The sequence below is a fragment of the Apaloderma vittatum genome, unplaced genomic scaffold, assembly GCF_000703405.1.
Source record: "Apaloderma vittatum isolate BGI_N311 unplaced genomic scaffold, ASM70340v1 scaffold18835, whole genome shotgun sequence".
In the NCBI taxonomy this organism is placed as follows: domain Eukaryota; kingdom Metazoa; phylum Chordata; class Aves; order Trogoniformes; family Trogonidae; genus Apaloderma; species Apaloderma vittatum.
The window spans coordinates 2658-19528 of record NW_009716743.1 but is presented as its reverse complement, the minus strand read 5'-3'; the positions used below and the strand labels follow the sequence as shown (position 1 = coordinate 19528).

The 16871-nt window shown below is 37.6% G+C and overlaps 1 protein-coding gene across 2 annotated transcripts in view; it reads left to right on the top strand.

Moving 5' to 3' along the window:
- The window catches only part of NEDD4 (neural precursor cell expressed, developmentally down-regulated 4, E3 ubiquitin protein ligase), a 42979-nt gene extending 26788 nt beyond the window's left edge, over positions 1-16191 (top strand). For both annotated transcript variants that reach the window (XM_009869658.1, XM_009869657.1), the window contains 18 exons: positions 1189-1254; positions 1962-2081; positions 2514-2720; positions 3692-3769; positions 4015-4069; positions 4163-4221; positions 5147-5212; positions 6678-6907; positions 7505-7626; positions 7726-7796; positions 9940-10035; positions 10698-10771; positions 10906-10966; positions 11546-11605; positions 11708-11815; positions 12447-12543; positions 15939-16011; positions 16089-16191. In XM_009869658.1, coding sequence (XP_009867960.1) covers positions 1189-1254; positions 1962-2081; positions 2514-2720; positions 3692-3769; positions 4015-4069; positions 4163-4221; positions 5147-5212; positions 6678-6907; positions 7505-7626; positions 7726-7796; positions 9940-10035; positions 10698-10771; positions 10906-10966; positions 11546-11605; positions 11708-11815; positions 12447-12543; positions 15939-16011; positions 16089-16191 — 1746 coding nt within the window. The remainder of the gene's footprint in view (positions 1-1188; positions 1255-1961; positions 2082-2513; positions 2721-3691; positions 3770-4014; positions 4070-4162; positions 4222-5146; positions 5213-6677; positions 6908-7504; positions 7627-7725; positions 7797-9939; positions 10036-10697; positions 10772-10905; positions 10967-11545; positions 11606-11707; positions 11816-12446; positions 12544-15938; positions 16012-16088) is intronic.
- Positions 16192-16871: the final 680 nt, after the last annotated feature.

The window sequence follows — 16871 nt, the reverse complement described above, 5'->3', positions numbered from 1 at the left end:
CATACCAAGGAATGAGCATTTTTTTTTTTTTTTTTTTTTGTGGTAGCAAGCAATTAAATAAGCTCGCTGTCTTGTGAAAGCTGAGCTCCACAAATGGTCTTGAAAGCTGATATGTGACTTGAGAAATGCAGTGCTCATTGAGTAAAGCATATAGAGCTGAGTGACCATCTAGTCTAAGATTTTTGGTGTTTAAATAAAATAATTGGCTATTGTGATGCTGAGAATGCCATTCCAAACGTAGATTTGGAATTGATTATGTTTTTCTTAGTTTGTACAGAGAATAAAATAATTGGCTATTGTGATGCTGAGAAAATCAATTCCAAATCTACGTTTGGAATGGCAATGTTTTTCTTAGTTTGTACAGAAGCATCACTAGCATTGCTGGAAGCAGCAAAGGGAGAGTAACAAGACTTGATCTCTGCTCTTAAGAATCCTGTAGTTTGCAAGAAAACTGTTACTTCAATTTGCTTAGGTAGCCTAAGGAAAAGAAGAAGTAGATGTTCAGATTATTTGCAAGAGCCAACTAGAATGGCAGTCTTGCCTCCCTTCACCTCCCTCATCCCCCCAAATAAATTCAAAAACTTTATCATGCTTTTTCTTTGAAGTATCCTGAAAGGGTATATAGATGGGGAAAATTCTTCAAATATTAGAGGAAGTGCTGTAGCAAAATGAAATACAGTTGCTTAATTGTAGCAGATAGGATCTAATTGTGGCCCTAGGCAGAGAAGTGGGTGCTTGTGGGAAGTCCAAGAATTGAATTACTTTTCTCAAACGGGATGTATCAGACTCTCATATCATATCTTGGTATTATTAACCTAATCTTTCTGTAAAGTTGTTAGCTCTACTGACAAGATAAAGCAGTAAATTTTTATACTGTAAATTCAGTTATAATGCAGCTGGTTGCAATTAATCTGTTTTCTGTACCAAAATATGTGGTTAGGGTTTTTAAAACTTTTGCAGGCCTTTGGATTCTTCTGTTTTAACGTTATAATGAACACCGTGAACTTAATGTTTCTAGCAGTGTTAAAACAGGAGTTTGAAAACTACTGGACTAAATCGACATTTCAAACAAATAAGTTCAGGATGAAAACTGTAATCGTTTAAGTGTAGTAACCGTTGTTGACTGTTCGCTGCCTTCCTTAAAGCTGTAATAATAGCTAACATGTAGTTCTTCTTCACCACTACTAGAACCATTCCAGCAGAAGAGGTAGTCTGCAAACATACAGACCTGAAGAGCAGCCGGCACATCCAGTGGTATGTTTTTTTCAGAAAACACAGACTTGTGTAGCAAAGAAGCTGACAGATTTTCTTAATGTAAAACTTACTTTTTTAACGATGTATTATGTGCTGACATTTTAAATGAGATTTGGCCTTCTGCTTCTGACAGCTGTCCTGACAAAGTTACAGTTCAGTCGAGCAAGATGGGAGTTCAGTTGTGAAGCTTTCATGTTGCAGCTCTGTGTTTTGGGTTTAACATTAGCTTAATGCATGGATAGAGCCTGCAGATGGAAGCAGTCTTTCCATGAAGAGTTTTGTTTTTTCAAACTGTTTGCTTTTTAATTAAAAGTTGTACCGCCATACTTACATTATGTTTGCATGGTGACACGGCAGCCTATGAGCTCATATCCAGAAGTGCTAGGCTGTATCAGCCATCTCTCAACCAGGAATATAATTGAATCCTTTTAGATGAGGAGCTTGAATTATTAAAAAACACACAAACAACCCCCAAAAACAACCAAACAGACCCAAAACCCACAAACAACCACAAAATCCTCCCCTCCATCTGTTACTTTGTACTATTCAGTAAGGACTTAAATACTGGTTTTCTATTTTGTCCAGTTTGTGAAAATTGTGAATGTTTTGGTTTTATAGCTTTGTATTAATTCAACGGAGGAGAGCCTTCTCACAGTCAGTTTCATAGTTTTAACTGGTTGGTTTTTTTTATTGTCACTGATACTTAGTTACTGCCTACTTCATCTGGATTACCCCCAGGCTGGGAAGAACGACAAGATGAAAAAGGGAGGTCATATTACATAGATCACAATTCTAGAACCACTACCTGGATAAAGCCAGTTGTACAGGTACTGTCTGTCTTCTAATTTATCAATGTTTCCATTCATTGAAACTTTTAAACATATCACATAACAGAAGTAGAGTTTAGAGACCTCATTGAAGTAGCTATGCAAAAAGCAGGTAAAGGAACTACGTAAAGAATCTGAGAGGACCCAGTGACAAGGAATAGTAATATTTATGGCAAGTCAATCTACTCTTAACGTACCAAGAAGCCCCCTGGACGGTGGTAGCTGATTGAGAGGCCTGAAAGACTTTTCACCTCGGTAGCATAATCTGTGATTGGCGGTCAATGTTGATGGTAAACTGAACAAATCTATGTACTGTCTAGCGCTCACTTTATGAAACTGCTTTCAGGAGTAAAAAATACAGCGTGATAGGAAAAAAATATATTGCTCTATAGGGCCTTAATTTGATTTTTTAATTTTTATTATTTACCATAGATTGCTACGGAAACAGCTCAGGTGTCAGCTGCGCAAAGTGTTACTATAGGAAGACAACCCCAAGCAACATCAAGTGATTCATCACAGCAGTCTTCACAGCAGCAGCCTGAAATGGAGCAAGGATTTCTCCCTAAAGGCTGGGAAGTCCGGCATGCACCGAATGGGAGAGCATTCTTTATTGACCACAATACCAAAACTACAACATGGGTAAAAGAAAGCGGCTCTCCTGGATCAGAATTCTAGTTGTCCTCAAGTCAAAGCTCTGCTGCTTTCAGCAAGCTTCTGTAGATTTCTTCAGTGCCCATGTAGCCTTGTCAAGTCTGCTAAGGAACATAAGTAATAAAAATGTAGTAATTCCAAATATGTCATGAGTAGAACCTACTAATTTTACAAACTGTATTGATTCTTGAAACTTCAGCTTGAAAGGAGGAAGATACTGATGTATAGAGGAGTCTGTTTCACAGGTGTAAAGCATCTCCTAAATGACACTTCTGTCTCAGCTGTAAAAATGTGATAGCTTGTATCTGCCATTAACGGAAATCAGTTTTGTGAACTTACCTTCAACAGGAAATCCATTACCTTGAATTTATCACGTGGTACAGTACACAAGGCAGATTTCTCTGAGTTCTTAAGAAAGCAGACTGGGTGCAGCTACAGTATGGATGAGGGAGTTGTTCCACAGAGGGGCACTGCACGCCACTGGGCAGTGCTAACAGAGGGACTGTAGCATTTAGAGAGTAGATCCGTGCCACTGTTAGGTGAAAGAGAAACACAGAAATATATTAAACTGATTCAAACTGAATATTCATTTCTTAGCGATTATGGAAAGACCTCATTAACAGAACACCTTCTTTGTACCACTACCCTCCTCGCCCAAAAAAAACACCCAACACAATCCATGAAAAAACCAGCTACCAAATTCAGAAAGCACAGGGTATGCCAGAAGTGTGTGGAAAGAGTAATTTGGTGCAATTACACTAAAACTGAATTGAATGAGGGATACATATATGTGTATATATATGTGTGTGTGTGTATATATATAAAAATATATATATTGCAGAATACGCAACAGTTATTGGTAATGGGCATATTTTTTACACAATCATCAATAAGGAGGAAAGAAAATAAGAAAACAGAACAACAAAGATTTTAACATGCTGCTTGTTATGTTTCCAAAGGAGGATCCAAGACTGAAAATTTCTGCTCATCCGAGGAGAAAGACTTCCCTAGATCCAGTAGACCTGGGCCCATTACCGGTGAGTAAATAGTTCTATACTTGGTTTGCAGATACAACAATTTAAATACTGAAATTAGCACTGTCAAAACTTGCACATGAGAAAATGTAGCCTTTTTTTTTTTTTAAATACTCAGAATACTCTATTTTGAATAGCAGTGCTTGAGAGTACATGGAGGGAGGGAATGAGCTCGATTGCAGATCATGTTGAGTTCTTTGCAAACTATGCGATAAGAAATTCATAATGAAATTGTCTCCTTCTTACAGCCAGGGTGGGAAGAGAGAACCCACACTGATGGAAGAATATTCTTCATTAACCACAGTATGTACAATGCAGTAGCCTTCCCCTGCTCATCATTTTATTTCTGAATATTATCTAAGTTAATGTACCTAATTAAAAAAGAATGTCTTGCAGATACAAAGAAAACACAATGGGAGGATCCTCGACTGCAGAGTGTGGCAATAACTGGACCAGTAAGCTTTCCTTAAGTAGCTTTACATATTTTTCAAGAATATTGTTAATAGTATCTAACAAACTCCTGTCATTTATCTGGTACTCAGTCTAGACGACGAAACTTTTAGGGTATTTGAACGAGCACTTTTATTTTGTTTTCAAGACTGTTTAGAGACCGTTCTGTGGAAATGGTCTTTAAATGCAGGAAAGAAAAATCAGTTCCCAGAGTAGTAAGAAAGTTTCCTTATAGACTGGGGGTAAGTGTGTAAGAAATTTTATGTATTTTTAATGACAGTGTCCAAAATAAAACTAGCTCAATTCATGAAGTAAGGCTGAAAAAAAGAGAAGAAAAAAATAAAATGGCTTTTAAAAGAAATGAAATTAATTTTCAATTGAAAAATAATTACCTAGCCTTGATACTTAATCTCAAGTGCAAAATTACCAGGGCTAATTGCAAAGATGGTATGCATTATAATTATAGATGGGTTTTAGTGTTCAACTGATAGCTGTGTTTATTAATAGCCCACATATGTAAACAACCTTCTCTGTCCATGGAAAATAGAGGTGTTTGTAGCCAGGTCTCTCATGATACAGGAAGGAGAGACTATGTGTTATGTAAGTCACCGAAGGCATTTTGGTCACTTTGATCTGGGCCGGTCAGTGATCTTAGTCAGTCACATCATCTGGTGGTAGAGTACAGGGTAAATTCTATGGAACTGACTGGAGCAAATGATCTGAAGTACTCTTCATTCACAATGTTTTGAACTGTCCATTTATTTGTAAATTGAACGTCTCCCGTGACACTTACTAAAACATGTATTCCTTCTTTCCTGAGAACGTAAATGCATTGCCTCTGTTTCACAAATACAGACTAGTTCATGTTACATTGATTGTTAGAGTATCTCAGCCACTTTTTAAAAAAATATATTTTATTTTTCTCCAAAGGCTGTGCCTTACTCCAGGGACTATAAGCGGAAGTATGAGTTCTTCAGAAAGAAATTGAAGAAACAGGTTAGTAATGAATAGGAATCCAGCTGAATGTTTAGAAACTTATGCCACTAAGGAAAGGAAAGCCTAGGTTACCGTGAAGAGAATTGAACTTTGCAACTTTGCTTAGGGAAGGTGAATTTATTGTCTCATTGCAAGTACGTTTGTGAAGCAACAACTTGGCAACAGTTAAGCTTTTAATCCAACAACTGGGTTTGTGACTTCATGCGGCGATGAGACTGCAAGTAATCTAACTGGTAAAGTAGAAATTCTAAAAGGTTAAAGAAGTCATGAAGGAGACTGGTAACAGCAAGGTTTGAAAATTATTGGTCTAGTATATAAAAGTTTTTGGAACTTGGAATATGGAAATAGAACTTCTCAGAGTTGATTTTAGACTGCCAACATAGGAATCCGTTGATTTGCACTAAACCTAGGAGTATATTTTATTTATATATTTATTTATTTATTTAGATTTAGGGATACTTACTGCTTTCTGATATGAAGAAAAAGACCTGTCTATTCCAGTTACCACATAAATCAGATGTGTAATATTGTACAGTATTTTGCAACTTCGAAAAAGATAGATAATGTGCTCCCCAGCCTCAAGTAATTAGGGTGTTGGTTTTTTTTTTGTAGTTTGGATCAAGCTGTTGTTGGATATAAACAGGCATTACATTTAAATGCAGCATTCTATTTTTTTTAAGAGTATAATGAAATAAGAAGGAAACATATCTGAACATCTGCTCTTAAGAGTAGTTTGTTAAATATTTCTACATTCAAAAACTCATTATTTCTACCCAGTGCTTGAGTTGTTCTTTGAAATATGAAATATATTGAGTTCCATTGCATCATCCTGTTCTCATAATGATTTAATGATTCAGCAAAGTGTTATTTATTACTGCTGAGAGCTCAGCAGTAAATATGAGCTCCCTGGATATTTTTATTTAAATATTTTCCTGTATGTTAGTAAATATGAACCTTGTGATTTTTTTTCCTGTAACTACAAATTTTGAGTGGACTGATTTTTATTTTAATATTGTAGGAATACTTCTTTATCATTTATGCCTTAAGTAAGGATATCTGTCCTTTATAGTTAGAATATTGAACTGGAAGATGACATAAATCAGATAAAATTGTTCCAAAATGATTTGTTTATAATCTCTGAGTTGATCTTTTTAATCAAGCTTATAGTATGAATTTTCAGTGTTAAAATGATTCCATGCTTTGCTGCATACAGAACAACTGAGCATATGCTCAGAACTTATTTTAACCCCATTTTCTTAGTATGAAATAGAACTTAGTATCTGAAACTCTCCATGCTCATTGAATTTGTAGGTGTACAGAACCTCTTGTCAATCATAATGTATCTGTTTCCAAATTACTTTAGAAAGGGCTTTGTACTATTCTTTGTCTGTTTACAGAATTTGCATACTCTGCAAGACTAAAAGAAAATGTTTTTTGTTGTGTTATTCTGTTTTCTTTTTTTTAGAGTGATATTCCGAATAGATTTGAAATGAAAATTCATCGCACAACAATCCTTGAAGATTCTTATAGAAGAATCATAGCTGTAAAGAGAGCGGATTTCCTTAAAGCAAGACTTTGGATTGAATTTGATGGTGAAAAAGGTTTAGACTACGGAGGAGTGGCCAGAGAATGGTTCTTCCTTCTCTCTAAAGAAATGTTTAATCCTTATTATGGATTGTTTGAATATTCAGCTACGTAAGTAAGACAAGTCTTGAAGACATGAAGATTAGTTAGGGAAAGCACATTGATTGTATTTCTCCTATCTCCTTTAAGAATGGAGTTATTACTTTTTCGGGCCCCCCCTTAAAATGTAAAGGAGGGTTTAGTTGTTAATAACTGCAATTTTATGCACCTAGTTCTTTGTTTGACAGAACAATAATGTGGAGACAGTATCTATATTTTCTTTTCAGTCTAACATAAGCCATATCATCACCGTATAGACAAGCATACACTTGCAACCACCTACCACTTACGGAAGAGGCAATGTTTAACAAATAATGTGGAGAATGTTATTCTGACTACTTTCAAATTAATAGGAGTTCGTTCCTTCTCTTTGATATATCTAACTTAGAAAGGTAGTTTCTGGTGTTTCAATAGTGCTCTTTCTGCTATGCTAATAGAATCTTCTGCTGAACATTGTTTAATACTAGATTAGTAATTTTTTAGCCCAAATATTTTTTCAACTTCGTGAAAAGTAATACCTAATTTAATCAGTGATGTCTTTCAAATCTTCAAATGTGGGTGCGACATTTTGTTTTTCTTTCCCTTCTCTGCTCCTTTCCTCAACTTCAGAGACAACTATACTCTGCAGATCAATCCAAACTCTGGACTTTGCAATGAAGATCATCTCTCTTACTTCAAGTTTATAGGTCGTGTAGCTGGAATGGCTGTTTACCATGGCAAACTTTTGGATGGTTAGTATTTATTTTGGGTACTGTGATATTTAGATTAATGTTGCATATATTTTTAATTCTAAGTTACATACGGTTCAATTTATTTGTTCTTCTTTAAAGCCTTTTTCATTCGTCCTTTTTACAAGATGATGCTCCAGAAACCAATAACGCTTCATGATATGGAGTCTGTGGTATGTAATTTGCTTTGTCATGCATGTTAGGATTTCATGTTCGTATTATTTCTTGTGTGTGTGTATATATATATATATATCTCTTTAATGACACCATGAAGGTTTGAAAGTGCGTGACTCAAAGAAATTTTAGGCTACATCTTTTATAAGTCTGTGTCATGGTTTAACCCTAGCAAGCAACTAAGCCCCACACAGCTGTTTGCCCACTCCCTCTGTGGTGGGATGGGGAAGAGAATCGGAAAGGTAGAAGTGAGAAAACTCGTGCTGAGATTAAGACAGTTTAATAGGTAAAGCAAAAGCCACACATGCAAGGAAATCAAAATGAGGAATTCATTCGCCACTTCCCATGGGCAAGCAGGTGTTCAGCTGTCTCCAAGGGAGCAGGGCTCCATCGTATGTGATGGTTACTTGGGAATAGAAATGCTGCCACTCCAAATATTCCACCCCTTCCTTTCTCTGCCCCCAGCTTTTATGTGGCTGAGCATGAGGTCGTATGGTGTGGGGCACCCCTTTGGTCAGTTGGGGTCACTGGCCCAGCTGTGTCCCCTCACACCTTCTTGTGCCCCATCAGCCCTCGCTGGTGGGCAGAGGAGCAGGAAAGGCCTTGACTCTGTGTAAGCCCTGCTCAGCACTAACTAAAACATCCCCTATTACCAACACAAATCCAAAACACAGCCCCCTTCTAGCTACTGTGAAGAAAATTAACTCTACCCCACCCAACTCATAGTCTGTAACTTGTACAGGAATTAAAACTTCCAATGAAAATTAGAGACACCTATACTGTGGCTTAAGTCAGTAAAGCTGTATTGAAAACTTCCTATGATGTTTTCTCGAAGTATTTTTAGACACCTCTGTGATGTTTTCTTGAAGTATTTTTAGACACCAAGGTTCTTAACATCAAATATAAACATATTTGGGATCCCTGTCTCAAGCTGTTTTTTAAATTAGTGTCTTTTCATTTTTAAAAATGCACTCAACCTATATTTTCAGAGACATAAAATAACAGCAAGTCATACAATTTAACATGTTTAGAGGAAAATGGAGTCCTTAAAATTTTCTTGTTTGTTTGTTTCCCTGGTAATAATTTTTATCTAGAGTAGTTGTGGGCAGAATGATTTTTATTCATTGTGTTTAATCTATTAGTGGTCTCATTGTCATATAAGAATACAGAATATAGTTCCTATCTATTTCTAAGTAATAGATATATGGATTTGACCTGACTTTTTTTGGTTTTTTGGTACTATAGAATGATAGAGTGGTTTGGGTTGGAAGTGACCACCTAGTTCCAACACACTGCTGTGGGCGAGGCCACCTCCCCCTAGTCCAGGTTGCTCAAAGCCCCGTCCAACCTGGCCTGGAGTGCTTCCAGGGATGGGGCAGCCACAGCCTCTCTGGGCAACCTGTTCCAGTGCCTCACCACCCTCACACAAAAGATTCTCTTCCTAATATGTACTCTAAATCTACCCTCTTTCAGTTTAAAGTTGTTACCCTGTATCCTATCACTACGCTCCCTGGCAAAGAGTCCCTCTCACTTTAAGTACTGGAAGGCTGCTGTATGGTCTTGCTGGAGCCTTCTCTTCTCTAGGCTAAACAGCCCTCTCAGCCTGTCTTCATAGGACGGGTGCTCCTCCTTGGAACCTGCTCCAGCCGGTCTGTGTCTTTCTTACTCTGGGGACCCCAGGGCTGAACACCGTACTCCAGGTGGAGTCTCAAGAGGGTTGAGTAGTAGGGAAAAGCACCACCCTTGACCTCCTGGCTGCACTTCTTTTGATGCAGCTCAGGATACATTTGGCTTTATCTTAATTTTAATTTCCTAAGGCTCTTTGTAGTAATGCCTAACAATAAAGGGAAGATAAATATAGGATATGAAACAGAGGAACATCCAAAATACATTGGTTAAGATAATTCTGAGACGTTGTATCACTGTTTTGCTATGTGAGACCTTTTTAGTCCTGAAATTTCTGGGTCTTCAGGCTTCAAATGTCCTTAAAGGTCTTTGTAACTCTGTAGAGTTGCAGAGTCTCTGTATCCAATACAGGTTTATCCTTGGTAGCAGCATTCACTGGGCTGTAATGGGGCCTTTTTTCACTTTAAAGATGGCTACTTTATTTTGTATTTATTATTTTGTAATTCTCTCTCTTAGGATAGTGAATATTACAATTCTCTGAGATGGATTCTTGAAAATGATCCAGCAGAACTGGACCTCAGATTTATAGTTGATGAAGAGCTTTTTGGTCAGGTTAGTATGTTTATGTAAAGTAGAACAGACAAAAGATGAAAACATCTGACCTGTGAAATTAGTTGATTTTATATGTACAGCATTAAGAAAAACCTTTAATTCTCAGTCATGAGACTGAGTTCACTTACAGATGTCATCTAGATCTAAGTAGGATAATAGTCTTTGCAGTCTTGTGTAACCTAAGTGGTCTTAAATAGGAATGTGAAAATGTACATCCGTAATGAACTGAAAATCAGGTATTTGTCTACCAAAGTTCTAGTAGCATAAATCATTATGTAACAGATATATATATTGATGCACTTATTTACAGAGACCATTGCTGAAATGGTTCTGTAAGTGTTTTTCCTTGAGATTTTGAAAAAAAAAAAGCCAGGCCATTGAATATGTAGGTAGTGAAGGCCACATTACTGCGAACTTGTGTGCAAACTTAGGTGATCTGTTACAGCAGGTCAGAAAAAAATGAAGGTTGCCTCATTGCAGTCTGGCATCCCTGACTACAATTTTTTTTTTTTTAAATCCAGCAGCCAGATCCTGTTTATTCAGGTGACCTGTGAAACTGATTCTGTTTCTCATAGTTCTAAAATTCTTCTGTCTTTAAGAGTCAGCTAAATTAACTAATATTAAGAATTCCGTTACATTCATATTCCATGTATTGCATTTAGACCCATCAACATGAACTGAAAAGTGGTGGATCCGAAATAGTTGTCACCAACAAGAACAAGAGAGACTACATTCAGTAAGTGGTGATCACTGTGTATCTTGCTGGACTGTGCTTCTGGTAACAGGGGCTGTGTCAGTTGTATTAACAAAAGGAAGTTGTTGCTTTGTATATAAATTACTTTTAAATGCTTTTGGTTTGTCTTTTTACAGTCTCGTGATTCAGTGGAGGTTTGTGAGCAGAGTACAGAAACAAATGGCAGCCTTTAAAGAGGTATAGTCTTCTTTCAAAAGAACTTGTAAGAATTTGTTGCATCGAATCCTAAGAAGAGCTGCTTTGGACATCCTGAAGACCCACAGATAATGTTGTTACAGGTGTAAAAAAGGCAGTGATGTAGTTTGTGGTGTCAGCTTTGAATTATTTCAGACTTTAAAATCTTCTAGGTATGTTTTTAGCCAAGTGTTTAATTCATATTAAAATTCACTTATTTCTCATTCCTGGCTACAGCTTTAGCTGTAGTGCAATCTATTTAATGAACTCTGCAGAAATGAAATTTAAATCAAACTAGCAGAATTGAAATAGACTAGCCAGTTTACCCCTGTTTGTATAAATGATATTATGTATATTATACTCAGACTTACATATTCAGCATTTTTTATTGAGTAATAAAGATGTGAGATAAGTCAGAATTAACAGTACTGTAACCAAAATGGGGTCTGCTGGTGTCCAGACACCTGTACTTGATGTATAGCTTTGGCTTTGTCTACTAAAGCATCTCAATATTGTTCTCAGTGAACAAAAATGCTTAAATAATATTGACTGGTTTTTAAGAAACTTCTCTCATCTTTTTAGGGCTTTTTTGAACTAATACCACAGGATCTGATTAAAATTTTTGATGAAAATGAGCTAGAGGTAAGTGTATAATCTAAAAGAAAACAAATTACATTGAAACTTAATGTTACTGACTTAAACTTTGTTGTGTGTTTTGTTGTTTGTTTTTTTTGACCTGTGTAGTTATTAATGTGTGGACTGGGAGATGTGGATGTGGCTGATTGGAAACTACATACAAAATACAAAAATGGCTACAACATAAACCATCAAGTAATACAGTGGTTCTGGAAGGTATTTTGAAGTTCTAGTTTTTTTGGGGGGAGGTTGTTTGTTGTTTTTTTTGTTTTTTTACTTAAAGCCTGTTTAAAAGCTGCTGTCTTTCAGCTATGCTAGTTTATCGTGTGATTCATCAATAGGTGGGTAAATATTTGACCATTAAAACTCCTACAAATGATAGTAAGAAAACTAAAGATGAGATGCATGGTAAGAATGTAAATACTCCATTGATACTTGCTTTTTAAAAAAATCCATGTCTGACTGGGGTTAAAAATATTTCTGTGTAGATTTCTCTGGCACAGTTACACTAAAGAGGTGTTAAACTCTTCTGTTTAATAAATTACAGGAATTTGGCTGCTAGTTCATAACACCAAGAAACTTCAAAGAAAGTAGGGGCTAAGTCTTTAAGGGAAGTACTTCAACAGCCTGCTAGGCCAGTCACCATACTCTTGTTACAGTGTCGTTAAAAAATTGTTGACTTCACAGCTTTTAGCAATAGGCAGAGAATTAGACTATGTGTATCACTGACAAAAATGCATATATATCAAGGATAATAGTTTAGAGATGGAAACTATATTGCATAAATCTGCTGCTTAAAACCTTAATTTAAAAATAAATGTTTAACTGTAGTAATTATCATACATAGGCAGTCTTAATGATGGACTCTGAAAAGAGAATAAGATTGCTTCAATTTGTTACTGGCACATCACGCGTACCTATGAATGGGTTTGCTGAGCTGTATGGTGAGTACTTATGTTCACAACTGAGTAACAGAGACTGCGATATTGACATTGTCATGATATTTGGCTTCATACAAGCACCTTATTTTTCAGATTTTGCTTTAAAAATTAGTTTATACTGACAGCTATAAGAAGCAAAGTTAGAGTCACTTTATCACATGTTTCCCATGTTCTTTAAATACTTCGCTTTAATTCTGGTTTTTGAAGTTTTAATGTATAAGACTTACCAAATGAAAAAATCCCTATTTAACATGTGATTGAGCTGGAAGAAAAGTCTCAGTTATTTAAAATCTGATTACAAAGACATGCTGGCATCAGCAGTTAACTTCAGATTCTCCCGAAGTTCCCCAGCTGCTTCTGTCTGCTCACAAGCCACAGTAGTACAGATACAATTTTTTTTAAGGATATACTCTGAAGAGGACCACTGAAATGACCCAAGTTAAACATAATGCCAATGAAGTAAGCCTTCAATGCAGGGACTGAAACAAGCAGATGGCAGCAGATACCAAAGTCAGAAAACCCACTGTGGAAAGACCGTGGGCAAGCAGTTAGACAGCCACAAAAGGCAGAGGTGTTTTGCTTATGGGAAGTCTGTTTTCATCTGCCATCAGCTGTTTTATTTTCTGTGGGACTACTTTATTAAGGCTAAAAGTGTATGAGACCCTGTGCAAATGACTGAATAGCCTAAGTTGCATATCTGAATAAACATTTCCTTCTTTGTTTATAAAGCTCTGGAATTGTGAACAAATACCACCCACCAAGTGTCATCATTTTTTCTTTCTCTGCATTTTCATCATATGTAGTCAGTTTATTTTTTCCATTCCATCAGTGAATGTGTTGTGAGTTCCAGTGGGAAGGGCAGTGCCCCCAGTGGGCTTGAGCCGTGTTGTATGCTGTTGCACCTGAGCCTTAGTATTGCTGGAGTGAGACACATGCTCATTGTGGTGGAACCCTGTCAGAATTCTGTTGCCTATGGACTTTTGTTTATTTGTTAAAAAATAGTACCAGGGATAGAACTAATATAAGGAAGGAAACCATTGAAACTCTCGTCTCCCTTCTACCCCAGGGATCTGGATATCCTTGACAGTCTTCTAGCCAAGTCCCAGTTTCTGTAGGTCTGTTTGCTCATTAATGAAAAAATCTATTAGCAGTTGTCTTGCACAGTACTTTCTTTTTCTCTTAGAGTTATTTCTGCTTTGTTGTGGCCGGTAAGCTGTCCTCACTAAACCCCAGTAACGATCACAATCACATTTCCAGTACCTGCTTGTATTTGACGATCTGTAGGTGGTCCTTCAGTGCTCCGTGTTGGTGCACGGCTTTCTGCTGCTGCCTGGCTGCCCCGAGGTGGTGCCGGTCCCGGCTCTGGCCGCAGTCCTAGAGCAGGCTTCTTAGCGGGAGATCTCCCTCCCGTGGCCCAAAGAGGCATTTCTGCTCATGGGAAGGGAACACTTGATGTCCGGGAGCAAATCCCATCTAGGTTTGAGAACTAGGACACCAAACAGATGTAGCTTTCTTATATTTCGCGTCTTCCCCCCACCCTTCTTTGTCAGCCTCTAGTTAATTAGTTGGATAGCTAGAATGCGGACTTACTGTTACCAGCTAATAAAAGGGACTTTAATTATCTTCTTGTCATGTGGTAGAATGCCCTGTCAGTCACGGAGCTACTTCTCTGATTCATCCTTGTTCCAGTTGTGCTTACTAGTTAGCTTTGCTAACCAGCCTTCTGTGTTGAATAAGCACGTAGCCCAAAGAAGTAAATACAGAGGAGGAGCTGGATGTGTTCCTACGACTACTGACACATCTGACTCACTAATAATATTTTAGGATGGAAGTGCCCATCTGCCTAGTTTATTCGCTAGGCTTGTATAAAAAAAACATTTTGGAGGAGTCATGAAAAAAGGGAAGGTGTCTGCCTGCATTATAAAACCAAATTAATTTCCTATATCTAACTGTACTCTACACAGCACTTACACCTCAGCTGTATTTGCAGATCAGCTTGTTCTCATTGCTGCTGCTTAGTTTTCATCTGACATGTTTCACATCTTCCATTTGAGAAGCAGAATGCTCCTCGTGCTTGGGTAGCCATCTGCCTTGGAATACAGGTCTGTCACTGTAGTGGTGGGCTCCTTGTAAAATAGTTAGAGGATGCCCACTGTCAGAGGTCATCTACTGTTCTCTGATAAGATAGAGATTTTTAATTTTTTTTTTTTTTTTAACTACACAGCTTTTTCCATACATAGATGCTTTCAGCGTAGAATCATAGAATGTTACAGGTTGGAAGAGACCTTGAAGGATCATCTAGTCCAATGCCCCTGCCAGAGCAGGATCCCCTAGGGCAGCCACACAGGGAACGTGTCCAGGCGGGTTTTGAGTGTCTCCGGTGGGTTTCAAATGTCTCCAGAGAAGGAGACTCCACAGCCTCCCTTGGGCAGCCTGTGCCAGTGCTCTGTCACCCTTACAGTAAAGAAATTTCTCCTCATGTTGAGATGGAACTTCCTGTGTTCTAACTTAAACCCGTTAACTTCCTGTTCTATTACTGGGCACCACTTATCTTAAAGAAAGGTTACAAAATGCCCTTTGCATCCACTTGGCAAGAACTGAGGATGGAGCCAGGCTCTTTTCACTGATATCCAATGATAGGACAAGGGGCAATGGATACAAGCGGGAACATAGGAGGTTCCACAAAAACATTAGAAAAAAACTTTTTCGCTGTGAGGTTGACAGAGCCCTGGCACAGGCTGCCCAGGGAGGTTGTGGAGTCTCCTTCTCTGGAGACATTCAAAACCTGCCTGCACACGTTCCTGCGTGACCTACTGTAGGTGATCCTGCTCTGGCAGGGAGGTTGGACTACATCTTTTGAGGTCCCTTCCAACCCCTGACATTCTGTGTGTGAGAGGTCCAAGAAACTTTCAGATAGGACATGCCGTGAGACAGTTGCTGAAGGCACGGGTGTAGCTGGAGCTGCGCTTGCTAGCCAGAGAAGCTCTCTCAGGTGCATAAGTACGTCCCTGCAGTGTGCTTATGGTGACTGCGTTTCAAGAAGTTCTCAGTTACTCTGCTGTGTTACTGCATAGGTAAAGGTGGACATTAAATACTTTCTGCCAGGTTATGTAACTTGCCACATTGTGATCAACGTGTCTAAATTTTTACATGCCAAATTGTCTTGTGCATAAAATCTTCAGTGCCAGGTGTTATGCATGATGCATAAGTATTTAGGTCTCAGACTTCTGAGCTTAAGGTCTAGAAGTTCCTTGAAATTAAAATATAGCAAGAAACAATGAAAAATGCAAGTGAATTGAGAATCAGATTACAAAACTCCAAAAATATGTCATAGTCTGAATTTATAAATATAAAAGAATCTTGTGATGGGGTGAAAATTAATGTATTTTTTCCTGCAGGTTCAAATGGACCGCAGTTGTTTACAGTTGAACAGTGGGGAACCCCTGAAAAACTGCCAAGAGCTCACACCTGGTGAGTATTTAATTTAGGTAAATTATGACCTTCAGTAAGAGTGATAAAATACTGAAGAGTTTTCATCTGTTTTTCAGCTTTAATCGCTTGGATTTGCCTCCATATGACTCGTTTGAAGATTTATGGGATAAACTTCTTCTAGCGATTGAAAATACTCAGGGTTTTGATGGGGTTGATTAAGACACAGACATAAATTATATTGGTCCAGTGCTGCAATTTCATTTTAAGGGTTTACAAACAAATTTGAATTTTCCAGGGACTGCCATTGTATCTAGTCACATGGCTATTATCACTTGTAAAATAAGTAAGTATTAAAAGCTCACTAACTTTTGAAAATGTGTTTTGCCATTTCCACAGTTTTGTGTACTTTGCTAATAACTACAGTAATACACATTGGGTGGGCCAGTGCCAAGTAAGTAAAAAACTAAAGTGTTTTTAAGTGGTTGCCTCTTCTACAGTATTTGACGGACTGTCCTGCAGTAAACTACTGAAGTAAAACTGTGAAGATATCTTTGCAGAGGGTGTAAATTTGAATTGCTGCTTTAAGAGGAACAACTGAAATTGTGAAACTTTTTAAAAAACGAAACACAGCAAAACCAACAAACTTCATGTCATGCAATATCGTAATGTGTGCTGCTTCAGGCTGTTTGCTACAGATCTGTCCAAAGCACCTTATGATTCAGCGTATTAGGTAAAACATTGGAAAAGATTTATTTGCATTATCAGCCACAGTTTGCAGAACATTGATTTGCTTACACGTTTTATTTGATATATTTCTGTTTCTAACTTGCTTTTGTTAAAAAAGTGTAACAAACCCAGGATTTTTATATAAACCAGAAAAGCAGCATAGTTCTGAATTG